Source organism: Neltuma alba, unplaced genomic scaffold (genome assembly GCF_004799145.2).
Source record: "Neltuma alba isolate B1F8T4 unplaced genomic scaffold, ASM479914v2 tig00011852_pilon, whole genome shotgun sequence".
Lineage (NCBI taxonomy): Eukaryota > Viridiplantae > Streptophyta > Magnoliopsida > Fabales > Fabaceae > Neltuma > Neltuma alba.
In genome coordinates, this window is record NW_021636457.1 from 42,769 (window position 1) to 70,459 (window position 27,691).

Consider the following 27,691-nt stretch of genomic DNA (forward strand, 5'->3'; position numbering starts at 1 on the left):
TTAGTTCCCAAATACAGTCACTTTTTGAAATTATATGAGATGCAACACGTTAAAAACGACATAATTCATTCCCAAATACAGTCACTTTTTGAACATAGCAATATCAGGGGTTTGGGAGATCAAGTAACCTGTATTTATTTATGCATACTACAACATTTATCCACCATCTCACAAGGACACTTTATTGACAAGTCACTATGAGTTTGTGACCCTACAATTCTTCCTAATCTCTCCATTAGAGCCAGTTTTTGGATTGATATTGCCCATTCTAATCATGGAATTCACAAAGTCTTGAAAGAAAAGTGAAGCGTTGTTACTGTAAGTCTGAACCAAAGGTTTGGTTGTTGAATTGGCTGCATCACTTGAGAATAGAATTTGATCAGAACTAAGGAGGCCCTTTCCACTCATCAAATTCTGAAAATAATGGTTGTCAAATAGATCCTGTGAGTTCCTATCAAAAACACTGGTTGTGTTTCCATCTCCATTTTGAGGACACAACTTCTGAAGATCTGAGAGCATGTCTGTGTCCAGTGTACTGTCTGGTACTCCTGTTCCTGAGAAGTTGAACAATCTATTGCTGAACAATGCACACCTTGCTCTCCCAAAGGTATGAGCACCTGTTTGCATATTCATTCAATACTTAACATTAGTTATCATATTGAATAGTTTAAATTCAATTTTTTCCCCCTTTAGGAGACATCTAAAATGCATAATTAAAGCAGTTTTTCCTTAATCACGTTTCGTGTCTATGCATACCTGATAAAGAAACAACATCAGAGAGCAGATTGAGGCCTGCGTTAGTGACTTGGAAATGATAATATCAAGGAATCAAAGGGAGAAGGAATAGCTGAATTAGCCAATGTCCCATTAGAGATTGATCCATCTCTCCGTCCAAGTAAAACTTTCCAAAAGGGGCCACCACTCTACAAATTAAAGAACAGTAAATCATTACGATTATGAACTTATGGTTGAATATACAATCTTCATTCATAATAATTAAAATTTTTATTGTAAGTGAAAAAGTGGGCTGTGAATTGGAGAATTACAAGGACGACAGAATCTCTAGCAGCGATGGCTAATATATCAGCACAGGAAACAGTGCCATTGCATGCACTTTCCACTGAAGATTTGATTGTGTCTATAACATCAAATCCCCTGAGAGAATTCGCATTTGGAAGAGCAGACTTCTCACTACCACTACCTCCATCTAGTAGTACTGATCCATCACAACCCTGAAGATTATAGCAAGAATGTTGAACTTAACACCAGTATATAACAAAACAGTGAAATTTCGACTTGAAATGAAAAACTTACGTTCACAAAGCAATCATGGAAGTGAAGACGAAGCAATGATGCCCCCATTCTGATCTCATTCATGAGAGCATTTCTAACCTCTTTCCTAACGATTTTCAAAAGGTTTGGACAAGATGATGCGTAAAAATCAGTTGTCAGTTGGGACTTCACTGCCAAACACAGCATAAACATATTGATAAGCCAGAAATAAGCGTTAGAGAAACTTGTCCTCTTCATTGTCAGGTTGGTGGTTTACAACACAAGCAAGCATGCAATAGAGGCAACGATGCATGGAGAAAACCCAAAAGGCTTAATTTATAGCCAATATCACTAGAGATATAACAATCATACATCCCATTATAACACGACTTGTCTTTTTAATCTTTTCCCCACTCTCTGATTAGTGCTGGCGGCTGCAAGTTTGACTGCAAAAATGTAAAAATCCACAGCTTTCTGTGTCGACGAATTCATATTTATGTATGATAGTGCGATGCCTTTGTAGTTTATTAAAGTGTGTAACGCACGTTCAGTTTTTGAGTCATGAATGATGACACATTCAGAAGCACTACAGGTATTAGAAAATTAGAGATGCATATCCAGTTAGCTACCACTTGTGGGAGGAAGAAGTTCGAGTTGTGCACGCATTTAATAAGCAAGATCATTTGAGGGTTGTTAATTAAAGAGGATTTGGTTGATATATAATGTTTGATGCATATGGTGCTTCGTCCTCTAGCAGTTTTGGTACCAAACTTTATTATATCAGAGTCCATTAGAGTTCCTTCTGACTTTTACAATGGATAACAATTAATTTCATTACTCAACTCATCACTGTACGAGTGTAAAGCATGACGCTAGAATCTTGTCTTTCTTTATCCAAGATAGTAAGTTTGATTCTTCTCGTGTTGGCCATTCTCTTCCTATTGGGCAGGCCCACTTTCAGTAGATTATTTCCCACAAGTACCACTTTCAGCAAATCAAGTGAAAGCATATGGGCAATCCAATTTGAGATCTCACATGCGGGAAGAGATATTCTTCATAAAAATAAATATTAATTAATCCGACCATTTAGGTATCAGATTCATGAAACCAGAGTCGCTGCAAAAAGATAAGAGTAAACTTAGAAAAGAAATCCAATCTTTTGTAAACCCCAAACGGGTTGTAGCATTAAAACTCCAGAATTGAACATTCCATGTCATGTATTTGACCTGTAACGATCTGCAGTCCTCATAAATACACAAGTGGTCTCAGATCTTTAACTGACAAATTGACAATCAGCCTCAAAATGGTTTCTCCAAGGATCAAATGCATGTTTTGTTATATACTATGGGAAATATTTAAAAAATGATCATTACGTTCAGTTAGCTCTTTTCTTAATTCAATTGCCAGTTGATCCATCTACGCGTATGTGCACGAAAAGGAATTTCTTGAACCCTCGGCTAATTCTGATCTTCTCATCGTTATATCTGCAATAGAAAACTTAATAATGAACATATACTCTCTTCTTTCATAGGGATAGAGCATACATAAATTACTACTTCATTTGCAAATTAAACATATAGAACGGATGAATTATGAAAGACGGATATGATATCTGAGACATGTCATCTTACAGAAGCTCCAGGACGAACCTAGTCTCCAATCCTACGGGATATCCAAATGGACCACCAATTATAGCTGCATCGTCCATTGTAACTTCATACATTTTGGAGCCAGACTTGCTGCCAAATTTGGACAATCATGATATAAGAAAATTGGTTTTTGATTATTTGTTCAGAAAGACATTAAAAGAACGGGTCAAGTTATTCATTTCTTCAGCTACGGATGAATTAAATAGTAGGTCTAAACAATTGAAATATATGGAGGACAATTTTGTTCATATTTTTAAGGTGAAAGCAAAACAACAACATGTCATGTTCTCATTCTGCTAAGTAAGGTCGGCTATATAAAACGCATTATGCCATTGTGTACTATTAATAGCCAACGATATATTATTCACCAAAAGGTCATTTTCAACAACTTCCTTCAACTCATTTTTATCTCTGGATACCTCATTCAATAAAGCCCTAAACGTACTTCAATTTTATAAACAGCTCCTTTTTTAACCAACTATCAACAACTGTTCAACCAAACAAGAATATTATTGAAGCAAACAACATTTTTATTCATGGTGGTTGACTTTAATTTCACCATAAGATTACATAAGCATTTGGTGAAACTCACTTATAATTTCCGTTCATAGAGAACTTGAATCCAGGCAAGATGTTGACGACAAACTTGATCCGTCCATTATTCCTGATAATCTGACAATCACAGTAACGTGCAGATTGTAGAAGTTATGGCAATCAGAGAAAGGTAATAATATAAGGAGTAACTGACTACCTGCTTGCCCATAAGACCATTGGCAGCATTCTCTAACCAGCTATCTGTCTCATTCTGCAGTAGAAAGGTGTTATTAATTGTTATCAGTTGAAGTATAAAGAAAAATTAAAAGAAATTATATTTCAATTAGCTTTAAACATTAAAACCATTGACAATAGTTGAGGATCTTCCAAAGGGCAATGAGCAACTAGAATTGTTCTCACTGAAAGCTCTCAAATGGTTTCTATTTTCTTACATAACTGGGTCCTCAACTTCTTGTTTCACTATAACTCTGATTATAAAACGAAACATAGTCACCTATGATTCCATCCTAAAAACATGGTACATTCGTATGCTCCTCGGCAGGCCCAAATATACACAGAAAGAATAGAAGGCAAAAACTCAAGCTATTATTAGGTTGAGCCTGACTTCTAATTCCATCACTTATGTATCTTCAGTTTACTCTCTCCTTATACCCATATTTAAGAATCTTAACAAAATAAAAAGAACAAGAACACATGACATAATTGACGGAGCAACACCAAATACAGTAAGGCTATTATTAATTACAGTGATAAAATTATTAAAATGCAACATGACAAGGTGTGTCAATTCACAAGCATATCAACAGAATATGAACGCGAAAATAGCTGCTAAAAAATTTGTATGCAGACAAGATGCTCTAAATTGCACCTTATAAGAACTCAGTATATTGAGATTTTGTTTTACAATTGATTTCATAGTCACAGTCCTTGTCATGTTGCATCTTATAATCCACACTTCCAACTTACACCTTAAACTTGAGTTGGAGTTGAAGACAATAGGAACAACATATTGATTTAAGGAAAAATATGAAAGAAAGAGAAAGAAACTGAGTTGCACAACTACGCAGTAGATGGATGCTCCTCCTTTAGACATCAGAACGCTACCTGTGAACTCCATATCATCAACCACTCTCCTTCTTGCAATTCTGTTTCCTCATTACGAGTAGTTTGACTAAAAGAAATAAGCTCATCTATTGCCTGTTGAAATTTGGGAATTGAAAATTACAACAATCGCAGTAGAGCATCAACAAATAAACATTTCAACCTGAACCACCCACGCACACTCTTGCCTCTTGAACGCCTAGCCCAGAGGAAATGGCTGATAATAACCTCTGCCTAGGTTCAGTGTTCTTCTGCAACACAAATGTAGTTCCCTGCACTACGTATATGTTGCTAACAGTGCTTAGAGACATAAAGTGTAGTTAAAGATACTTTGTCCTGTACCAGACAGGAAAATATTTACTCAAAGGGATAAAAAAACTGCAACGTTTCTCTTCAGAATGCCTAATCACCTTATTTCCTCTTGAGATACGGAGATTTCCTGAATGGGACAAGTAGGTGGTATCTAACCAACCCTTTGCTTCATCTCCAAGTAGCTTAAATGGGACTGGATATGGTACCTTAAATGGAAGAAATTTAAAAGAAAAGGCTGCTCTATCAAACTTAAAGAGGATTCTTTTCCCATTTTCAATTGAAGCGGCAGCCTGCATAAACGTAGGAATATAAATAGATCACACAGATATCAATAAGCAAGAACACAAGTTGCAAATTCAATCACCATATTAGGAATAAAGGGGCAATGCTTAATAGCCATCTATATTAACCATCGATATTGAGAAACATGGAGAAAATGAACATTTAAGTAGAAACAACGCTGCAAAGCCAATCTAGATAAATTGGAGGAGGAGGGAGGGAGGGAGGGAGGGAGGCAGGCAGGCAGGGAGAGGGGGTGTTGGAAGAAATACTGACAGACAGATAAACTGGGAGAGGGATTTGGACTGGAAGATGTTTAACCAGACAAGATGGTACAAAATTTAAAATAATATTCAAACAATCACTTGACAGAGTGGCCTATCGTTGGGTGTCAAGACTCGAGTCCATTTAAGAAGAAAAGGGCAAAGGGTGCTTGCAACAGGTAAAAAGAGGGGGGGAAACAAAAGAGTGCATGATAGCCCTATCTTAATAGGCATCTTAATGTATTCCAAACTTATACCAATAATGAAAAATAATTATAACGTCTTTATGTATTTGAAAGAATCTCGTTGGATATGATCATGTAATAAGAGTTATATTTATCCTGGTATTTTTTTTCTTCCTTGCTCAGTAAATCGAACTACAAAAGAACATCAATTGATGTTATTTGGCATTACCTCCACTTTAAGCTCACCTATGGCATCAGAGAATTTTACAATATTGGATACCCGTGGATCACTTGTTCGAAGATAAACCTCTTGAAATACGCTAAAAAAGTCAACCCAACAAATGTTCTCTGAAAGAATGACATAGAAAACCATAAATGGTGAGGCATACCTTTATTAGCTCTGTCGTGTAAAATATCAACTTATAACCAACGAATAAAGTTGTTCTTATAAAGTCGGTGTTCCAAGTGTTGGCGCCGGGGGGGGGGGGGTCTGTGTTCCAAGATATAGTATGTTTAAATCATATATACATATATCTGATTAGAATATCTCAGGAAAACGCAACCAATACGGAACCTGAATTGGAGATGCTGTTCCTGGTCTCGTGGTGAACATTAGTTGCCATCGGCCTTCAATTAAACCGGAGTTTGTCTGCAAAATTTGTTAGGTTTGGGAGTACTCAGAAACAAATATATATATATATATATATATATATATATAAAATGCAACCTTATTTACAATGTAATATCTTAGTAAGCACCCAAGCACCTATTTGTGAAGGCACATAATAACATTAATCGATGATAAGTGTCTAACTGAAGCGCGCTTCGAAACGACCCAGACGACTAACAAGCGATAAGGATTACCTACACTTGATCCTCAGAATAAACAAGACAGTTGTTTTACAAATCCACGAAGGCAAAACACGATAGTACACACAGATAAGTAATAACAGCTAAATTGAACACAAACCGGATCGGGCACACCGTCTGAACCTTCGAGGACCTGCACTGCCCGCTGGACGGCCTGCAAGATGAATAGAATCCAATAGAAAACAAGTTAAATATTTAATTCTAACTGATTAATTGGTTAGAACATACATCGAGCTGCTGAGGAGAAGCAGAACGCCCTCGTCCTTGAATACCAATAAGGGCATCAATGAGTGAGCTTTCAGGTTCTGTGAAGGGGATCTGTTCTTCTTGCTGTTGAACTTGAGAAGAGCGAACAACGAACCTGTCTCTGGGAATAAGAGAGGATTTGATAATAAGATGGTTGGGAGAAGGGAGAGGAACGGAAGATGGAGGGAGTGAAAATGCAGAATTTGGGGAAATATGAAAGCCTGCGACTTTGACAGCCATCGGAGAAGAGGAGGGGCAACGAGTGAGTGAGGGAGCTTTGGTTCTGTTTGATATTATGTGGCTCACAGTTTTGAGCTTGGCGATGGAATGAGACACGTGGCATCCCGCTAACAATTGGCGGGAACGAGTAATTCTTTATTTTGATCGTCAATTGCAGGCACGAATCGCACGGTAACAAATGCCCATAAGAATAGTGTGATAAACCATCCCAGACACTCCAACTCGTAAATTCCTTTTTTTTTCCCGCTATCGTAAGTTCCGTTTTTATTTTTTATTTTTCAAAAAAGAAGGTTGTTTTCACAATTTCATTTCTTTTCTATATAATTTTTAAATTAAAATTGAAATTGCTCTGTTAACCTGGAAATCACGCAGATTGATGTGATATAACGAAGTTTGTCCGCACACCACAAGATGATACAAGTCTTCATAGAAATACTACTATCTAACACGATTTTTGAATTTTGATGCATTTTCCCTATATCCTTTATCAGGTGTACAATTAGTGATTTTTCATCAACTTCTGTCTTCTTCTAAAAAATTATTATAAAGCGTAGTTTACGTGAGGATATTAAAAAAAAAACATGTACTTCATCAAGAGTTGTATTAGACATTTAAAATTCTCTTTAGATACACTATTGATTACCAGAAGGTGAGGTATCAAAGCCAGGCTTTTGGGCCACACAACGTTCACCTCTTTTTTTTTTTTTTGCCCCCGAACCGAAGACAAACTTTCACCTTTTCATAATTAGAGTTCGCTCATGGTCTCATGGAAGCCCAAAAAAGAAATAAATAAATAAACGGCAGCGTCCGTGGTTTAATTATACGTATTATTTTGAGTCGCAAATCACGATGCATATACCATATGCTTCATTGCTTCATAATAAGTAAAAGAATCGAAGTTCAATTAAACAACATAAAAACCGACAATGATGACGCGATTGTAGCGGGGTGATTGTCAACTACTAAAATACAACTCACTTGCTTAAGACCCGGAGACTAGCAAGTTCTACAGGAAAGCAGGGAGATCAAGAGCCAAGTTCCATCCCCGGGAACAGAACAGCGTACTCCTTCTGGAAACACCTGCAATTTGATAAGTACTTTAAACGACCGATTTTTCTGGTCGACGTTAATCTTGTAATTTTTTTCACTTTTTATTTATTTATTAAAATAAAAACAGGTCCAACTCATTTACTCAAGCCAACAAGCCAAGATGTCACTTCACAATTACTGTCCAACTATAAAACGGTTGACTCAAAGACCAGCTGCATTCCCTTTTGTATATCAACACATCCGACAAATTCTGGTGTCAAGCCTACAAGCAATTCCAGACAAAAATGTTGCAAGATTAAACTGCACAACAATAACATCAAAGTATACTGCTGTTTAGATTCTCAAACCTACCCAACAAAAAAAAGAAAAGGAAAAAGGCAACACAAAACCAGTGCGGCAAATTTTATGCCACAGGGTCACAAATGCCCAAGACGGTGCTCAAGACTCAAGTTACCTGTTTGACAATGGAAAAGTAGAGGTAGCGTGTTCGATCAGAAATCTATTGCAGGTCTCACCCGAATCATGACAATTTCCACAATGTCAACCCAACAAAAGAGTAGCCAATGCACGCTATTAGCCATAGAACAGGCTCAGCAGTAGGCTCAATAGAATAAAACTGATTTTCCCTCAAAAGAGTAACACAAAAAGAAAAGAAAAGAAAAAAAAAACTCATGCTAGATCGTCTTTATCAAATAACAAAATTAGCAAAACTTCCGCGTCAAAACAACGGACACCAATAGGTACTAAGCTTAAGCACTGCGTCAAAATAACGGATACTAATAGGTACTAAAAGCATTGAGGTACATGGTGAATACCAAAGATAGTCAAGAAAGCCAAAATACAAGATAGAAACTAGTTATCCACACAGCTTGACCGCTAGACTTACATACAAATCAAGGAAACATTTCGCATACAAGACCTACTAATGCCTTTATGGGTGAAGAACCTGTGAGTTTATCTACCGCTGTTAACATCTTTCAAAAATCCAACCCAGAAAAAGAGACAGAGAGAGAAGAGCCTTATAAGCTCTTGGCCCTCGAGTCAAATGTCTCTCAACCCAGGGAAAAACGAGGGCCAGACAAGTCACGTCAATCAGTTCCCATGAATGTCTCAATATCCTCACTCATCCTTGCATTCATTCTTCTCAGTAAGGATTTTATCCCGTAGACATCCATGGACTGTTTCTTGGGCTCTTAACTCTTCTTTTTCACCCACCACTTCTTCAAGTTCACCACTCCTTCTTTGGTCTACAACATTTTCTTTTGCCATAACTTCATCTGGTACACAACACTCTCTAGCTTCTTCATCCTTGCGCTCCTCCTTCCCAAAGTTCATATCAATTGCAAACTTATTTCTCACATCATCCTTCATCTCACAGTTACCAGCAATCACCTCATCCGGAACCATCTCTTCCATACAAACATCTCCTACACCTTCAGTCTCTGATACTCTCTCACCTTTTACCTTAGCATTAGCATCATCGTCTTCATGCCTCCCATCCTCTGGCACATAATCAACCATCTCTGGGTTATCCTCGGTTCCCACAACTTGGGCATCCGATCCCCCCTCACTTTCATTATCAGAGCCATTCTCCACCACTTCCTCGTTGGCATCATCCCCAATTTGGTTCTGTCTCTCAAGAAACTGTAACCTCCTCCTCAGATCACCTAATTCTCTCTCCATTAAGAAAAGACGCTCCTTCAATGTCAAATTCTCCTCCTCCAATTGTGCTATATGGGAATCCTGATCATCTACCCTATTCTCTAAGACATTGTTATACTCAACTCCATAATTTGGATATATCATCTCAAACCGACTCAAATCATGGTCTAACCTTCTTTCCACCTCCACATGTTCTTCCACATCACTCTCACTTGACCCAGCACCACCTTCCTCATCTTCCTCTTCCTCGTGAACATCTGCATCATGCCCTGGTGATCGAAGCCTAATCAAACCCTTCATTGACCCATATCCATCAACACCCCACTCTTCCTTTGCCATATCCCCTAATACCTCTCTCGAGGGCGAAAACATAGGTGTCGGAAGAACAGCTGGGGTTACAGGACAGGGTGATACGAGTGAAGCAATGCCTCCTGACTTCTTAGCACGAATAAGAAACGATGTTGTGTTTCTCGGGGCATAAGGGGCAAATCGATTATTAAATTTCTTCTTGGGATAAAACTTTCGGGCTTTTAAACGATTTTGAGACTGTAATTCATGCAGAGTAGGTGGTTGATACCCAGCACTGTTGGATTGACTTGTTGAGGCACTTGGGTTAGGTTTATCCATTCTTCTTATGTCCTTGCGCTTGTCCGACATCTTCTTTCCCTTCCAATTGCTTCGTCCCAACTTGGGGTTGGGATAATTTTGTTTCATAGCGTTCTGAAACTTCATGTTAAGGTCCATAGGGGGCTGTTGAGACCAAGCCTTATAGCCCCGATTCATCATCGGAGGTTTGGTCTGGTTCATCAACATCTGCGATGGTTTCATTTGTGTTTGCGGCTGCGGCTGCGGCTGCTGATTCAATGCTTGAGGGTGGATCAGCATCTGAGGCTGAGACAACGCCTGAGACTGACCTATAATCTGAGACTTGTTGATTACCTGAGGCTGGTTCATCATTTGAACCTGATTCATCATCTGAGGCTGACTCATCTGGTTCAAATTCATCATAATTTGGGATTGATCATTCATCGTCGCAACCAAATACCAACGAAACCCTACAGCTAAGAAACCGTGTCAGTTTCTTCAAATTTGAAACCAAATTCAAGATCAAAATACCAAAAAGGGGCTATTCGGAATAAGCACCGACAAAAACAACTTAGCAGAAAACAGATATCAAAACCCTAAAGCCTTTTGGTCCGACTTGGAACGAGGAAATCTCAGATTTGATCCTCAAGAAGACCAAGACCAAAATAAGATTACTCGTCTATGGAAATTTCAGAAATAGAAAATCCTGAACTCGAACTTTTGAGGGGCTTTCGCGTTCTTGCAGAAATCTCTTGAATCAATTCTGTGAATAGTGCGGAAGAATGCCGAAGTATAGCCAGGGCATCTTATATATCGTGGACACCGGACAATGGATGAAATGGACGGTTAGATATCAATTTGAGCACTCAACGGCTGCGATTACAGATGCCCAATGGCACGCGTCACCCGATTTCGAGAGGGATGAATAAAATATTCTCAGAATAAGCTGTACGTCAGAATTGTTCTTTCTGAAATTAAAAATGAAGACGTAACAACTTTTTTGGTATAAAGAGATTAAAGCATGTAATGATCTCTCATCAATAAATTATATGTTGTACCATGAATACGAAGGATTTGGATTTTCTCCGCTATTTTTTCCATCCTTTTCTCCTCCACTATTGGATCAAAACTCTAATAGTTTAGATTTAATATTTTATAACATTTTATAAAAATAAATATTATTATAAAAATAGATAAATAAATTTAAATTGTTAAAATTTAATATGAACAGTTCATAGCTACAAATTGTTATTATGAGCAAAAAAATTTTAATTTTTTTATTACAGATGAACTATTATTTATTTTTATAAAACGTCATAAAATATTAAATCTAAATCATTGAAGTTTTGATCTAATAGTTATGAAAGAGAAAAAAAAGTAGCAGAAGAGAAGATGATGGGGAAAAAAGTGGAGAGAATTCAAATCCAAATACGGGGACCATCACAGTTAATTTGATGCCATGAGGATGTATAAATTTACCAGAAATGATGATTTTTTGAAGGAAGCGAACATCAATCCCAAAAAATGTTAAACCCACAAGCTAATCCTCCTGCTAGTTGTGATTGGCCCAGAATTGCTAATTAAGTGTCTGTTTAGATTAATAAGTAACTTATTTTTAATTTAACTTTTGAAAAAATTAGATTTGATAACATAATTTATGTTTAGATTAAATTTTATAAAATTTAGTTTGTAAATGTAGAAAAGTTATTTAGATTAGCTTTGTAAATAAGCCAGTTTGTAAAAGTAAAGTTGTTTAAATTATTATTAAAAATACAAGTTTAGCTGTAAAATAACAGAAAAATACATGAATTTATTAAATAATACTTTTTTTAGTTCAAAATGTAAGCGTCAAATAGCTAAATCATGTGACTCAAAAAAATTAAAACATATTTAATGACTTAACTAACATTTTTATTTTATGAGAAAAGTTTAACTAACATCTTCTATTATGGTTTAGAAGGATTACTCTTGTGGTTTTTTTTATAAGTCATTTTCAATATATTTTAAACAAACTAAGAAAAATTTAAACTTTATTAACTCTCATTTATAATTCAATAAGTTTTCAAGAAAATATAATATAAATTATGCATCAAGAAAATAAAGTCAAAAAATAATAAATAAAGTATAAAATTGTACATTAAGAGGAAATGATTCTCTCTCCTCCTTATAAATACAGCAAAAAAATTTCTCCTCTTTTTATCTTATACATAGGATCTGAGAAGTAATAATTAATTTATTCTCTCTTAACTTCTTTCTCCATGATAATAAATTTTTTAAAGCAAGACCCACATTTCCCCCCCTTCTCTCTCCTATTTTCCAATGGCATAAATATCAAATTTTAGCTTTTGACTTAGGAGGTGTTTGGGAAGCATCAAAAGTGCTTCTGAAAAGCATTTTTTTACAAATTGAAATAAATCCCTCAACATATTTATTTCGTATATCGTAAAAATACTTTTATCCAAACACTTCCTTAATCTTGCCATTTTAATATAAGTACTTAACCTTTCAAACTATTCCAAACACGAATAAACATGCCAAAAATACTTTTAGCTCCTAAAAGCTCTTTAAACGCTACTCAAACGAGACTCCAAACAAGCACTAAATATATTAAGAACAAGCCTTTTGTGGCTTTATCTTGGTGTCGCAATATATCATCTGTATCTTTTTTTTTTATACAGATATATCATCTATATTTTTAAAGCTATATAATGCTTTGAAATTACGTTTACTTAATATAGAATCCTTTTAAAATAATTTATAAATAACATTTCAATCGTGATTTTTAAAATATTAAAAAACTCATTTCAACTTACATAAAACATATAATCTGAGACTGAGAAAATTCGGCCCAGATAATAAAATAACTAAATTCTGTCCTTCCCATATCTTGACGAATTCTACAAATCCTAGTATCAATTTCACTTGCGGGGGCAAAAACGGTTTTGCTATGAAGACTCGTCCTTTTTTTTTTTGGCCAGCAGGGACGGGTAGTCCTTGATGGAACATTACAACGCGTTCCATGATCTTGTTGACTCCGCGCCCATCCACGATCCTGTCAATTCGTGGGCTAGGAGGATACATCGTTTAAATAAATAAGATTTAAAATGAATCATTTTATAACTTAGTTAAATTCTGTCAACTCAAAAAAACACCATATCCAGTGAAAGGAAATTTGTGGCATTTTAATTTATTAAATCAGTTGTTAAACTTTCCAATTGTTTGGACATTTAGTATTTAAGAATAATTCTTCGTCAAAAAATTAGCCCAGTTTTGCAACAAGGATCAGTGAATTTGCCATGCAGTCTCTGTAGTTATAACAAACCAATTCAGGCCCGCGTCGCTAACCCTACAAAAGTTTTCAGTGTCGGAATCTACATGAATTAGAAAGACAACTTAGATATCAAAACAAAATTGAGAAACTAGAAAAGATAATGCATATTCACAAAGATGAAATTACAAAATTCAGATAATAAGCTTCCTAAAGGGAGCAAAGACTAATCTACCCCTCCCAACTCAAAAACACAATCTCATAATCCTTGGACAATAAAGGGCATGAAGCATAAGTAAGGCTAGATCCCAGTATTGGGATTGTTTCCGGCAAGGATAAGAGAAATTTCAAGGCCTCGGCTGAAAGCTTGGTTGAACATGAGACGGGTTTGGAATGTGGATATAAATGGGAACCACGAGAAGAATGCAATTGGTATAAAAATGAGCATTCCCATGCCAGCATCATATAGACGTGCAATTGATCGTACGGATTTCCATAGTCCTAGATTCTTCACCACAGGCTTCCAGGCAACAGCAATCTAGCATATTACACAGGAAGAAGTCTTGGTCAATGTAAGAACACGAAAGATAAAAGCTACCTACAAAAGGGTGCACAATAAGCTCTATTTCAACTTTAGATCCAAACCAATGTATATACATTTATGCGTATTGTCTTTAAATGTGTACGATTGGAGATGGTAAGCAAATGAATATGATCAAAATGGACGTATCAACCGTACGGATTAGTAGGCCGCATGTTAATTCATAAAACGCAGGCGTGTATATAAATGCGGGCGTGTGTGGAAGAATTACCATGAGATAAAGGGATCAGATAAAAACAGAACTCACCGAAAGAATTCCCCATCCAGTAGGAATAAATGCTAAGATAGCAGCAAATACATCTGATACAGAAAGATCAGAAAATATGACTGCCACAACTAATCCAGCCAGCACCAACAATAAGGAAAGACCTTGGATAAAACGCAACAGAAGTTGGAAGTTGACAGATATCTTCTGGCTAAACGAGAACACCTGATGAGCAACAAGACACCCCCCCCCCCAAAAAAAAAAAATCAAGATATACCGTTTAACAACATAAGTTCTAAAAACAGAAAAGGGCATTTTAGTACCTTGAAAAGAAGTATAAGAACAGCCAGCACTGCCCATGACAGGCCGTAAACCTATAAAAAAGCCAAAAGAAAGGCAGTGAGTTGACCAAGTATTAACCAAAAAATATGGTTGAACATATTCCTTCTAAAACCGAACTAATCAACAAAAACACCTCAAGCCACTGTCTCAAGAGTTCATAGCATGCATAAGTTAATGACTTCGACTGAACCTTAAAAAGTTAATTCCTAAGATACACTGGTACAAAAGGTTACCCCTGCGGCTACAACTGCTGGGAAAAGAGCCATTGGCAACATACCCAAAGTAAAGAGTACATTAAAATCATTGAGGAATAGAATTTCTTTAGGAAGATAAAAAAGAATGATATGAGATAATACCGTCAATGAAGTATTTGTCCCTTGCACGTGAAGTTTGTACACAATACCGTATTGGAAGATGAAAAATCTTAGACTAAGGATCGTCTCTGCTATTCTTGAACCGATAGTTCTGATATGTGCCTGTAGATGCAGCAATTTTTTTTTTTTAAAGAGATAAAATAGATGCAATAATCTATGAAAACCAAGAATTCGAAAGATTTTTAGGGGAAAAAGCATTCAAAATGTCACAACGGCATCATTTTTTAATGTGCATTGGTAAAATATTTAATACCAGTTCTTCATCCCACCAAGCTTCCCAGCTTTCTTCTCCCTTAACTCCAATTCCACCTCTGTACAGGAGCCAGTTTGTCCAGTCCCGAAAGTCCTCTACCACCCTAAAGTGATAGGAGAGAAAAAAGAATCAGTAAAGATGGCAGACAAGTCTGAAACTGTATAAAGATTATACTTACTTTTGCCACTCAAATCCAGATGGATTAAATAAATAAGGAGCAAACAACCAGGATAGGGCCATAAACCAGCTGCTAAGAGTCAGAAGAATGTATGACGCAGCATTGCCTTCATTATATCCATAAGCAAGGTATACTATCAATAAAAGCACAACTTCCAACCTGAAGACAAAAGATATAATGTTAAGAAGTTTTAATAATTTAGGAGTTATGAGAAAATAGTTACTGTTAAGAAATATAAATAATTTAGGACATTCTTGCAGGTTACGGAAATATAGTTACTTACGGAGCACCTAAAAGCTCCAAACTTTTTTTTTCTTTTCCAACATTTAATAAATTGAAAATATATTATTATTTTTCAAATGTCTCTTTATATTTCGAATTTCTTTCTGATCTTTTAATTTTAAACCCCTTTTTCATTCTAAATGCTAAACAAAATTTATTCTTTCAGCTTTGTTGTTGTTATTGTTGTTGAGAAATTCTTACATATAGGCACACCACCTCATCTGTACTCTGACTAATAAAATTATGACAGATGGAGTGCTTTTATCCTATGTGTGTAATCCTACATGTAACTCCTCCCTCTCTACTATTTTACTTATTTTTTTCAAAACATATGCTTCTTTTACTCTCTCTCTTCTGCAGTAACTTTATGAAAACTCCACTCTTACTTACTACCTGCTCCTCCCATCTCTCTCGTCTTTCCCTCAACCTCCACACCCCCATTCCCCCTCCTTTTTCATCCATCACATCCCTAACAGGCACAAATTTCTCTTACGTTTTGATATTTTCAGATCGAACGCAAAGTTGCATCCTCTTTCTCTACTTTATTTTCAGATCGAAGAAACTCTCGCAAGCAAAAGCCATCGGTGACATTCGGCTACCCGTGGACGACTCACGCTGAGACAAGAGCTGACGCAGCCGGTGGAGATGTTCAGGACAAAGCAAAAAGTCAACAAAATGTTTTTGCAAAAGAATGAGAGGGATAGAAAGGACAGGGTAGAGGAGAAGGAGGGGGGGTTTGGAGGTTGGGGAAAAAGCAAAAGAATGGAAGGAGCCGGTAGTAAGAGGGAGGAGGAGTTTCTCATAAAGCTGTTGTGGGGGTAGAGAGAGAGAGAGAAAAAGAAGCACATTTTTCTAAAAAATAATTAAAATAATAGCAGAAGGGAGGAGTTACACGTAGGCTTACACATAAGATAAAAATATTCTACCTGTCATAATTTTATTAGTCAGAGTATAGGTGAGGTGGTGCACCCAGTGTATGTAAGAATTTCTCTATTGTTGTTTATCTAAGATGATAATAAAAATCACGACTAGTTGACCCAACCATAATAGTTGGCTAAGACTCAACCATTCTATGAACTACTCAATGACTAGTTTGATCGTCACAACATTGGCATATAACTGTATATACACGAGGGAGCAATTCTAGGAGCTATTCGATGAAGGAAATAAATTTAAATATTTATATGAATATAAGGATTATTATCCCTTGATCTTGAAAGTATGAAGGATACAAAGAATGTTTTGGTTAATTTCTAATTAATTGTAATATTCTAACAGCTCGATATACTTTTTTACTACAATAATTACATTATATTAAACAAAGAATGTTTCTCGTAAACAATCCATCGTATATGCTCTGTCTGAGCATAGTTGGTTTGGAAATTCTGTTCACAATTTTTGCCAACATGACGTCCTCAGTGACAAATCTGGGGTTTGTGGTTATACTCATCCTTTTCTTTCCGTAAAAAGAAGTCATACTATTTATGTGCCATGAGCCGTGCAGCTCCTCTTCCCAAACACAATCCCTTGCAAACAGGGTACTTGCATGGGATACCCAAAAGGCTAGATATTGAGATGAGAGAACCAGCGCGCTTAAATACTTCATCAACCATTCCATACTAAATGTAGGACTTTGACAACCTACACTACCTAAGTCTCCATCAAAGTACAAGGCTAAAAGCACAAGCCACGAAAAATAAAGGTGGTTGTAACCTGAGGCCTCTTCAGACTCAAAGGACACAATCTTGGGCAATAAAAAAATAAACCAAAGAGTAAGCAAGGGAATGCTGGAGAACAAAAGTCCCCCATCTAATTTCTACATGTTGATATCAGAATTATATATTAATCATATGAGTGAGAGACACACACCCTTTAACAAAATGACTGCGAGAGTAGAGCCTGTAATTCTCTGAAAATTTGATATGGCGGACAACAAATCCACGTCCAGTTGCTTGATACTGTAAGCAAATAAGCAAACTTTTTTGAGCTGAAGCAAAGGAAGACAACTATAAAAAAGGGACAGCATCAGGTCAGCAAACAAACCCTTGCACCACCATGAAGAATGGTCCGCCCAAAATAATGAGTCCTGGTACCCAAGGAAAATGTAAAGAAGACGGTGCAGAGCTGAAACTGCATTGTGACAAAACTAACAATGGCCTGCAGCAACTCAAATGCATAAGTAACTTCAAAGAAATAACACATTGAGTTGCTTTCTTTCACAAGATAACACACACACACACACACGCATATCTAACGTGTAACAAGAAGATTCTTTACTTATTTATAGTATATCAATTATTTCCATATCAAACCCTCCCTTCACTACCTTAAAAAAAGGTAGCAGGATGCACAGTCTAACCAACACGTGGCCTACATTTTTATTCAGCATGTACAGCACTCACTAAATGAAAACACAGAAAAATAAAATACCGGATCTTTTCTTGGCGAGTATACTTTGAGGGCCAAAAAAAAAAGGGTTAGAGGCAAACATTTACCCTCAGGAAACCATCTTCCAGGATGAAGCCCAAGACCATCGGTACGGCAGTGAAGACCCCAATTTGGAAGAGGAACTGTGTATTCAAAGCAGCATTCAGGGCAGTGTTCTTAGTTATCCTAGCCCTCTCTTCTATTTCTTCATCAAGACCAGATAATGCCTGGGGAAACATCACCCTTGATTAGATATCAGATAAATCCCAGCTAAAACAAACACAAAGCATGCAAACAACTAGGAGAGTAGAAGCAGAAGTTATGAAAGGAAAAGACCAAGGAAAATACCAAGAATCGAGAAATCCAATGAATGCTGCAAATTATATATGCGTGTGTGTGTGTACATACAAAAACTAAATACTAGATAATCAACTAATTTAAAGTGCTTATTAAGTGCGATGCAGTTTAGTTGTATTGTGCAGTAATTAAGTATTGATGAGATACCCTTAGCAAATAACCTAGTATAAGGGAAAAGTATCATCAAACTAATAACCGACCATAAATCAAGCATAATGTAAGAGACAAGAATACTAGCAAAAGATACCATCCACAGAAAATAAAAGCTCAAAACAACAGAAAAATAATGCTCACTTAGAAGACCTTGTACTCCTTATTCCTACCAAACGTCTAAAGTTAACGAACAGGAAAGCCTCCATCTTCTGAGGACAGTTAAGTGATAAGTTCAATGATATGAATAATTGTTTTCCATCAAGAATTAATTCATTAATTAATTAAGACTTAAATTAGGTAATATTATTTGTTACTGTTTCCAAGACTGGTTTAAATATGTGATTTTATTTTCCTTTGTAAACCCTTAGTTGTCAACTTTGACACAGCTCAGTCAAGAACTAAAAATATCAATGATTCCATCCATCACTGTTTATTCATTTCCCCCTTGTTCTTCCAATCTCTTTATCCCTCTTTTCTCTCCTGTTTTTCTCCTTTTCTTCGTAGTCCCTATTGGTCTTATATAACAAAAAAAAAAACAAATAAGCACCATTTCCAGAACTTACACAACGCATGATGCAAAGGTCCAGACATGAAGAGTGCAATGAGAAAAAGAAATTCAAAGTTTTTCAAACTCTAAAAAGGGGAAAAATCCCAAGAAGCTATCACACATACAATCATACTCAATTTGATGGAATAGTTTGATCTTCATGTGAGCATTGTTTCTACCTACTACTATCTAAAAATAATCAAGTTATTAATGACTGGTCCAAGAAATAACTCCTCACGTGCAAAATGCATCTTGAGTAGGGTAGAAAAGGCAGAAGCAAAGTTTCATAACAATAAAAACATGGAAAGTTTCATGAGGAATTGAAAAACACATACTCCAAAGCAATGTTTTGAAGATTGAAACAATCGTTGAGCAGGAAAAGGGGGTCATAATCCAATTTTGTGTATTTGTCTAAACATTTCATAATCATCTTAATGGTTATATATAAAATATCATCAAAATATAACAATAAGCAAATAGGTCTTGTCTTTGTGCATCATCTCTGACAGTTTTACTTTAATCATTTGATTCACTTAATTATTTTTGAGTAAATTAAAGATAGTTTTTACCATTTACCCCATAAAATTCATGCTCTAAGCCAAGTCACTGAAAACAAAAAAGCTTCTGAAAGATCAGACGTTTGGGGGGAAAGAGTTATTAATTAGTCATAAAAGAAATCAAGAGGACAAGGTGCAAAGTTAGAGACAAATAATAAAGCTGCGAGGAACAGTAATTCTAAAGTACCAAACATTCTAATTTATTATGCCATGTAGATGTTCAATTGTTTCTAGTAAATATATTATATTGTGAAGTCGAGGATCCAGCAGAGCACTGTTAATTGACCGAGTTTGTCTTGCCATCTTAAAGGTGCCTGAGTCAAAACCCTAGTTAACCTTTGAAGTTGCAAGACTAGCCATTAAAATGGGTGGATGACATTATAACTTCTCAGGAGTCCCATCATCCCATGGTTAGCAACTTGATCAGACCAAACCATACTAGGTCAACTGGTTCAGCAAACACCAGATCGTCCAGTAGTTCCTTGACAGATGTAAGTAAACACAGGTGATTAGGTTAAGTTATACAAAATGAACTATGGACTGTTCTTGGTTGGATAAGACCTGCGGACCATCCTGGTTCTTGCAACAATGCTTTCAAATGTTCTTAAAACCTCGTATGAGGATGATCTCCCACTTCGAGGGCATCCATAATCCATAAGTATCTTAAAACCTCATATGAGAGTGAACTCCCACTTTGAGGGCATCCATAAGTATGGCTATGGAATAAAGCATGAACTACAAACACTACGCCCCAACAAAGCTTCAAGAAGAGAAATAAGTATAAAAACTGTAACAATGAGATCAACACACATTAAAAATGTATAAATCATAAATAATGGTGAACTGCTAAATAATCTAAAATCACAATAAAAAAAATCCATCTTACCAGATATGCTTTCCCATAAAGAAAGAAGTACACGGTCAGCACTGTTAACTGCAAGATAATACAGATAGCATGTTCAGATGTGAGAGGACAGAATATCCAAGCGCGCATGCTAAAAAATACTAGAATAACACATATCATTGCATGCAATATACACATTTAACCCCAAGATAATTCCAACTATAAGTTAACAATAAAATATAACTCCTTTGAACTTCAAAAAAGCCAAGATAGACAAAAATCATGATTAGTATGTGGCTTACCATGGTACAAAAGTAGAAACCAACAGTTGTATAGAAAAATGACATCATCCGGAAGAAATCAAAAAGTTGCCCAAGTCTATATACATCACGACTGAGAACTTGTTCACCATTGCCACCAGCAACCTTACCCTCAAATAAAGCAATCTGATTGAGCCCGACATCCCTTCCCTTACCAACCTGTAAACTTCTTTATTAGAATCACAATTATTAATAGATGCATCATACAAGAAAAAGCCTTGCCTGAATATATTCATGATGCGTAACATTCCCTTGACGTAAGGTTGAATTGAATCCTGTAAATTAACAAGATTTAAGATGCAAAAGGTCGAAGGAACCAAAGCCTGACTTACAAAGCAACCATCCATACCTGAGAAGATATCTTCACTAATGTTTATGATACGAGATGCCTTGCTGATGCCACCACGGGTAATGTGAAATACTCTATCAAAGACATCTGGATGACCATAATGCATCCGGACCCTAATCATGATTAGCAGTTTAGCACAATTTGGCTCCAATTACTTTCAACATCCAGAAGGGGAAACAGCTAGCTACAGAAAATGGACTTACTTCAAAGGATTTGCTAAGACACGCTGGCCCAAAGTAACAAAACTAGTTTCTTGGTTGGACATAAATGAGGCCAAAGATGAGACACTGCATGTAGAAATGAATAAATTACTTGATAACATTTGCAAACAATCAATCAGAAAGACATCTCAAATTACAGCACCCATGTTCCACATACCCTCCAGTAAATACATGCTCTCTAACACCAAGAATGGTAGCAGGACGAAGACCATGATCGCAATGAAATTCTTCAAGGAGATTCCTCATCTTCAAAGCTTCCTCAAAATAGTTATCCTATAATAACACTTAAATAAACATCAAAACTCACAAGGAATTGCAACAATAAATACACACGATGTCGCACAACTTAGACCTTTGGTATAAACAAAATCACTATCAAGTAACATAATGTCTCTCAACCATTTTCAGCCACAAATATGATGAAGATTAGCATCAAAAAGCCAAAAACACTTGAGTAAATAAGAAATATTATAAATTAAAAAGGATCGCAGGACAGAACAAGAATTTAAGACAGCATGAAACACCATCAATCCAACACACTTTTTCACAAAAGTCACATAGATTCAATAGGAACCTGATTCATGTCAATTGTCTGGATTGCATTTCCACGAGTAAATATAATTGCATGGTTTTGATTCTCAGGTTTCCCTTCACCAAGCTTGGGGTTTCCAGGTAACTTGATCGAATATATTTCCTGCAAGAGAAAAAGCCTTCAGGTAAGAGCTTATATATCTCTCAACCACTTTCTGTAAAATCCTTATGTGCATTATTAGATTATATATCAGTTTATGAGCTGAGCAAATTACTTTGGAAAAAACGATAAATATAAAACTTTCAAAGCATTTATTTAACTTCCTTAATCTCCCCAAATTAGTCTACTGCTTTTTATATTCAGGATCGGAAGTAGTATTAGGTTTCAGAAACATCAAGTAGATCGTCTCTTCTGTGAGAGGATATTGGTAAAAAGACAGGTTCCTAAAAAATAAGGGTCTGGACTTGGCCACAAAAAATCACAAAACAAAAAACCAAAAAAGGGAAACAGCTTCTGGCCTTCTCCGCTTTGAATCTAAAGCAATAACATCATTTCAGTTTTCCATTCACATATGGTCAACAGTTTTATGGACAGAAAGAACAAATAGCACCGAACATATCAGCCGCCCCAGGTCTCCATCCTTTCCTTTATTCACGTCCAGTAGTTATTATCCAAACACTATTCTCCATGAGTTACAGTAGACCAACAGGTTTTTAGTCCAAAATCAATGATTTTGTTGAAATATACACATATTTATAAGTATGTTACTTCAAACGTTCTTTTATTATTATGCTTATCAGTAGTTAGCAAACATAATTTTATCTTACGATCAACAATGACTCCAATAAATAATAATTTTATCTTAGGATTAACAATGACTCCAATAAACAACCCACAGGGGAACTTTATGCCCAGAAAGAGATTAAATTGGGTTAGGAAGACCTTAATTGTATGCGCAAGCAAAAATCATATTTGCATCCAGAAAAGAAGGATAATTCACAGAAGAAAACGATAGAAATCAATGACACCTTGTCCTTCCCATTCACATCAGCCTTCACGAGCTTTGAGTAGTATTCTTTCCCACCATTTAAAGTTTCCACAACATCAATGAAAGCAACACGAAGAGCTTCATGCCTAACATAATGAACAAATTTCATGAATTAGACTTTTATATCTAGAAGTGCAAGAAATATTATGCAATTACTTTGTAAATTGAAGCAAATATGACCTTATGCATCAATTAGGAATTAAGAGGTAGATCACAGGAATAATTTCTTTCCCAATTTGCTGGGCCAGTTCCATGGGGGCAAGGAAGGAACTGGTTCCATCACTTTTGATGGGGCTAGGTTCCAACCCAATTATACCATAGAAACGGGCTCTTTTTGCACTTCCCACCCCAATTCCACTTCCCAGCCTTCACTTCCACACTACCAAACAGAGAATTAAGAGAAAACTAACATATGAAAGTTGGTCCCTTAAATATCCAAACACACCTTTGCATAAGCAAGGCAATATCAGCAGCCTCAGGTTTTTGTTCCTCTTTCTGCTTTCCATAAATTTGGCACGTAACAACATAAGTGAACTTGAGATCTGCCTGAGCACGCGCTTCAGGTGATAAGTCAAAGCCAAGTGTATCAGTCGCTTCACTGCTGCCAATTCCAGACTCCAAATCTACATTACCAAAAGCAAATTAGATTCCTAATATCATCACTTGACCAATAATAAAAAGATCAAACGCCCTGACCTCCAGAGGTTGTCCGCTCCAAATATGTCTGTAACATAAGGGCTTTCCTATAGTACATCATTCCTCGGACTGTTGATCCCCCAAAAAAAAAATAATAATAATAATAATTAAGCATATTAGGACAAAATTTTTCCAAATAGAGTTGCAGAAATTCCAAGACTTTATACAATCTTATCCATCAAATTTAATCAAGAAAATTCTTCAATTTATTATTATTTGTAATTTTTAAATAAGAAATTTCACGTGAGAAAAAGAAAGAACTGCATGAACATAGAATCAACTATCCTGGTAAAAGAAACTAATACAATACAGAAAACCTAAACAATCAAGAAAAAACACACCATTAATCAAAGCTTGCCAAACTTTCTTTACATTTAACAAGAAACCATTCTCAATTGTCAAACATTACAACCAAAAAAGCCGAACATACTTAAAAAACTACGTACTGAAGAGACAACAGGGAAAATGAGAAATAAAACCATAACAACAAAGAATAACCATCACAAAATTCAGCACTCCACAACCAGAAAAGGAGCGCAACAATGTATAAGATGATTCAGATAAAAAGGGAAGAAATTCAATGAAGTTTATGGCCATTTTAAACCATATAACAGTGAAACAAAATCAACAAAGGAATTCAATTTGCAATAAGTTGTTAGCATGAGAAACCACCGCATCCAATGAGATTTATTTAAATTCAAATGGAATAAATAAGATGGATAAATAACACACAAAGGTGCAGAAGGGTCATGAAATACAAGACTATAGATCATTCCAGAAAAATATTTTAACATCACATGGAGGAATGTCTCACAGCATTGATGTAAGAAACCCTATATTCAGCATTTGAACCGAAACCATTACCAGTTCTAGCCAATGTTTGTCCCCGATAAGATGCCCAAAAGCGCAGTTCAAGGATATCTCTAGGATTATCAAAAAGCTCTGAGTCAAGTGCATCTTCCTCGCGTCCAATTCGAGCAAGAAAGTTCTTCCACTCATCTACAGTTTGATAAAAAATTTAAAAAAACAAAAAACTTCATTATATAAAGAGATAGATTGAAGGACAAGATATCTTCAAACCAAGAAAAAAAAACGTTGGAGGGAGGGGGGAGCTCACGATACCAAGTAACAAAATCCCCATGGAATGCAGAATATAAAGAGATTAGAAAAGATTAATATAAATAATTTGTCAAATAAGAAATAGAGATATATATAGATCTCAAACAAGAACAAGACTAAGACTAAATTAGGATCATAATTTAATACGTTAAAGTGTCCTATTTAAATAATGCTTTAGAGGGATTTTATTGGCCTTAATATTTTTGTTAGGATTTAACGGGCCTTCTATCTCATCATTTAAGAACTCTATCAACCGCAATCCTGACCCCAAAGAAGACCAGCCCATTATGGTCCATAGATGAACTAGATTGGGTGGACAAAAATTACTGGGCTCTGGAAGACAAAGGCTTAAAGCTGTTTGGATCAATCCCAATAATGGGCATCATATCTCATTATTAAGGATTGCTTTTCTCAATTAAACCAACATGATATAAGACATAATCATTTCACATTCAAACAAATGTAACTTCAGGGCTGCCTGTTGGACCTAAATGGATATATTCTGCACTAAGGTACATTTGGTACAATGGAAATGTTTTCAAGGGAATAAGAAAGATAATAGGAACTGGAATGGTAAAGAGAAATGGGCATTCCATGGAACCAGTTTACATGATTAGTATGGATTCAAAAAAAACAAAAATCAAATCTTTGAACATAAAAATTGCAAAATGAATAGATGAAAAAGATAATCAGTCTTGAAATATAAAGAGTATGCTGACCCCAAAAGAGGGAAGAAAAAACAAAACTATAAAGAGTAGGGTAATTTTTGCCATTAATTTTCAAAATAAGTGGGACTTCCTTAGCTATATTATATTGATGGAAGGCCCATTCCCATGTTTCACGGAAGTGAGCTTTCCAATAGAAGAGTTCTTATGACCTACTAAAAACACCAAGAGTTCTTCCAATACAAAAGTACATAAATAGGGATACATGACCATGAGATATCAGCCATTGAATCCCATAAAATTAGCAACAAAATTTCAAAAATTAAATTGCAAGATCATAAAACACAATAAGCGAACAGAAGAAAATGGATGACAATTTCGTCAAATATTTAATCCCATGATCAGCCAATCCAAAGGATTAATGATACCATGAAGTCCAAGTCACCAATGAAGATAAGGCATCACTAAATCACGCAAACTATCTACTTGCAATCATATTCCAGCAAAATTATGAGGGAACTACCTGGAAAAATCTTCTGAAGATAAAATAGAATTGATATGCCATCTTCATTTTTCTTTAGCAGCTCAGCCATGCTATAAAGCACAATCTCAGAATAATATGGTGTGAAAACACTGCATACAAACGCAAGGGATAAGCACATCAGAAGCAGCAAGCAGAACCAGTTGCTTGAAGAGAAACTATTTACCTGAAAGATAACATCTCTCTAACTGGCTTTGCAACAGGCAACTTCATGAAAAGAGAATTTGTGAAAAACTCAAGCCTTCGTCTAGCCTCAAGATTCTTAGGAATGTTTGAACCAGAATGTTGGATGGTCAATAGAGAATGCAATCTTTTCACTTGTTCACTCTACATAAATTTAGTCGCCAAATTCAGAAAACAAGTGGATACACATGCCAAAATAGAAACAATGAGCAAAGCATACCAAATCAGCATTGTTGGGCCATTTCAACTTTGCAAACAAACGACCCTCTTGCCTTTCTCTCAACAGTAAATTCCAAGCATCATAATTTTCCCTAGATGAACAAGCAAGTGAACAGTAAAGAGACTGGAGATGTAGTGAAACAAAAGAACCTCAGCAAGTGTGACAAACCTCATGTTTATAGAAAGGATATCATGCGTCACGACATCATAGAGATCCTGAACAGCCTTAACTGCACCCCTTTCAAGTTCAGGTGTTTTTGGTTCTTTCTACACAGGGTCAAATCAATGAAAATTTTACAGGGTATTTGATAATTAAAACTTTCATCATAAAAGCAGCGCATCGAGAAGAGATTATTAGCCAAATTATAAACCAAAAAAAAATCACAAAGAAAATATAATAATGTAATTTTACAATGACATGAATCAAAAAATATTTTCAAAAAAAAAAAAAGCAAATGAAAATACATATAGGTAGCATCCTATAGCTAGAACTTACTATGTTTGTAAAAGGCCATGCATAGAGTTCACGTAAAATGGAATGATGAATATTGCATGTCTAACAACTAACATGCCACCTTAAGAACAATATTTGGAAACAAAGATAGGATTACTGATTCTGATTTAATTAGACCTATCAAATATAAGGGAAACAACAGTGACATCTCGCTTACATTCAGCTAAGAAGCACAAGGCAATGCAGAGCAATTGGAAAGTTGTTAGAAAACCTTGTAATTTTCTTTTGTTTGTGGAGCATATCTGGTCCTCTTTTTAGCACTCGTCTCTCCTTGATTAATTAAATTTTGTATTTTTTTTTGGTTAGTAATGATTATAAACTCACAACACATGTCAATAGTAAAAAGCTAGCATAAACCTTGGTCATCTACATGATTTTTGGAAACATTCTATCAAAATGCATAAAACAATGCAATGACTTTAAAGTACTTGATACGAACCAAAATACCCATAAGTGCAGATACTCTTGATATCAAAAGAGGCAACTTATTAAGCTGAAAATCCACAAGAATGCTCTTCTTCGTGATACTTGCATTAATATCATCATATACCCTTCCAACCCTGCCAGAATGGCAACAATTGCAAAATAACCAAGAAATTAGTTGATATATTAACCATATTTCCCGTC

At 35.8% G+C, this 27,691-nt stretch overlaps 4 protein-coding genes across 6 annotated transcripts in view; all 4 read right to left on the minus strand.

Annotated features, from left to right (window-relative positions):
- On the minus strand, window positions 1-1,698 carry LOC114718584 (peroxidase N-like). Its single transcript, XM_028903948.1, is given in 5 exon segments — window positions 1-617; window positions 757-821; window positions 823-923; window positions 1,047-1,232; window positions 1,315-1,698. Coding segments are annotated over 5 exon segments (990 nt in total). The 5' UTR covers window positions 1,531-1,698; the 3' UTR covers window positions 1-195.
- Window positions 1,699-2,410: 712 nt separating this feature from the next.
- Window positions 2,411-7,175, minus strand: LOC114718583 (probable plastid-lipid-associated protein 12, chloroplastic). The gene is given in 12 exon segments (XM_028903947.1): window positions 2,411-2,756; window positions 2,904-3,011; window positions 3,514-3,593; window positions 3,673-3,726; window positions 4,581-4,673; window positions 4,766-4,849; window positions 4,988-5,179; window positions 5,846-5,949; window positions 5,952-5,964; window positions 6,191-6,265; window positions 6,587-6,640; window positions 6,715-7,175. Coding segments are annotated over 12 exon segments (1,203 nt in total). The 5' UTR covers window positions 6,973-7,175; the 3' UTR covers window positions 2,411-2,668.
- A 651-nt stretch (window positions 7,176-7,826) lies between these two features.
- On the minus strand, window positions 7,827-11,030 carry LOC114718582 (uncharacterized). 3 transcript variants are annotated; one of them, XM_028903945.1, is made up of 3 exons: window positions 8,477-11,030; window positions 8,201-8,284; window positions 7,827-8,052 (listed from the first exon to the last, which is right to left on the minus strand). In XM_028903945.1, the coding sequence occupies exon 1, from the start codon at window positions 10,711-10,713 to the stop codon at window positions 9,142-9,144; it is 1,572 nt and encodes a 523-aa protein (XP_028759778.1). In that variant the 5' UTR covers window positions 10,714-11,030; the 3' UTR covers window positions 7,827-8,052; window positions 8,201-8,284; window positions 8,477-9,141. The 3 variants fall into 3 exon arrangements, with proteins under 3 accessions (XP_028759778.1, XP_028759779.1, XP_028759776.1); XM_028903946.1 differs by having other exon boundaries at window positions 8,165-8,284; XM_028903943.1 differs by having other exon boundaries at window positions 7,827-8,284.
- Window positions 11,031-13,577: 2,547 nt separating this feature from the next.
- LOC114718585 (callose synthase 9) overlaps window positions 13,578-27,691 on the minus strand; it is a 29,340-nt gene continuing 15,226 nt past the window's right edge. The window contains exons 28-52 of the mRNA XM_028903949.1: window positions 27,504-27,624; window positions 26,720-26,817; window positions 26,552-26,642; window positions 26,315-26,475; window positions 26,131-26,240; window positions 24,688-24,822; window positions 23,824-23,892; window positions 23,573-23,750; window positions 23,108-23,213; window positions 22,122-22,241; window positions 21,705-21,820; window positions 21,530-21,613; window positions 21,327-21,439; window positions 21,200-21,252; window positions 20,960-21,136; window positions 20,700-20,747; window positions 18,268-18,426; window positions 17,816-17,929; window positions 17,642-17,730; window positions 15,491-15,649; window positions 15,313-15,415; window positions 15,042-15,161; window positions 14,667-14,717; window positions 14,386-14,568; window positions 13,578-14,075 (exon numbers count right to left, since the gene is read on the minus strand). Coding sequence (XP_028759782.1) covers window positions 13,839-14,075; window positions 14,386-14,568; window positions 14,667-14,717; window positions 15,042-15,161; window positions 15,313-15,415; window positions 15,491-15,649; window positions 17,642-17,730; window positions 17,816-17,929; window positions 18,268-18,426; window positions 20,700-20,747; window positions 20,960-21,136; window positions 21,200-21,252; window positions 21,327-21,439; window positions 21,530-21,613; window positions 21,705-21,820; window positions 22,122-22,241; window positions 23,108-23,213; window positions 23,573-23,750; window positions 23,824-23,892; window positions 24,688-24,822; window positions 26,131-26,240; window positions 26,315-26,475; window positions 26,552-26,642; window positions 26,720-26,817; window positions 27,504-27,624 — 2,995 coding nt within the window. The 3' untranslated portion in view covers window positions 13,578-13,838. The remainder of the gene's footprint in view (window positions 14,076-14,385; window positions 14,569-14,666; window positions 14,718-15,041; window positions 15,162-15,312; window positions 15,416-15,490; window positions 15,650-17,641; window positions 17,731-17,815; window positions 17,930-18,267; window positions 18,427-20,699; window positions 20,748-20,959; window positions 21,137-21,199; window positions 21,253-21,326; window positions 21,440-21,529; window positions 21,614-21,704; window positions 21,821-22,121; window positions 22,242-23,107; window positions 23,214-23,572; window positions 23,751-23,823; window positions 23,893-24,687; window positions 24,823-26,130; window positions 26,241-26,314; window positions 26,476-26,551; window positions 26,643-26,719; window positions 26,818-27,503; window positions 27,625-27,691) is intronic.

Bases quoted from the DNA above. Each gene is read 5' to 3' on its own strand.
- LOC114718582 (XM_028903945.1), bottom strand. From the start codon at position 10,713: ATGAATGATCAATCCCAAATTATGATGAATTTGAACCAGATGAGTCAG.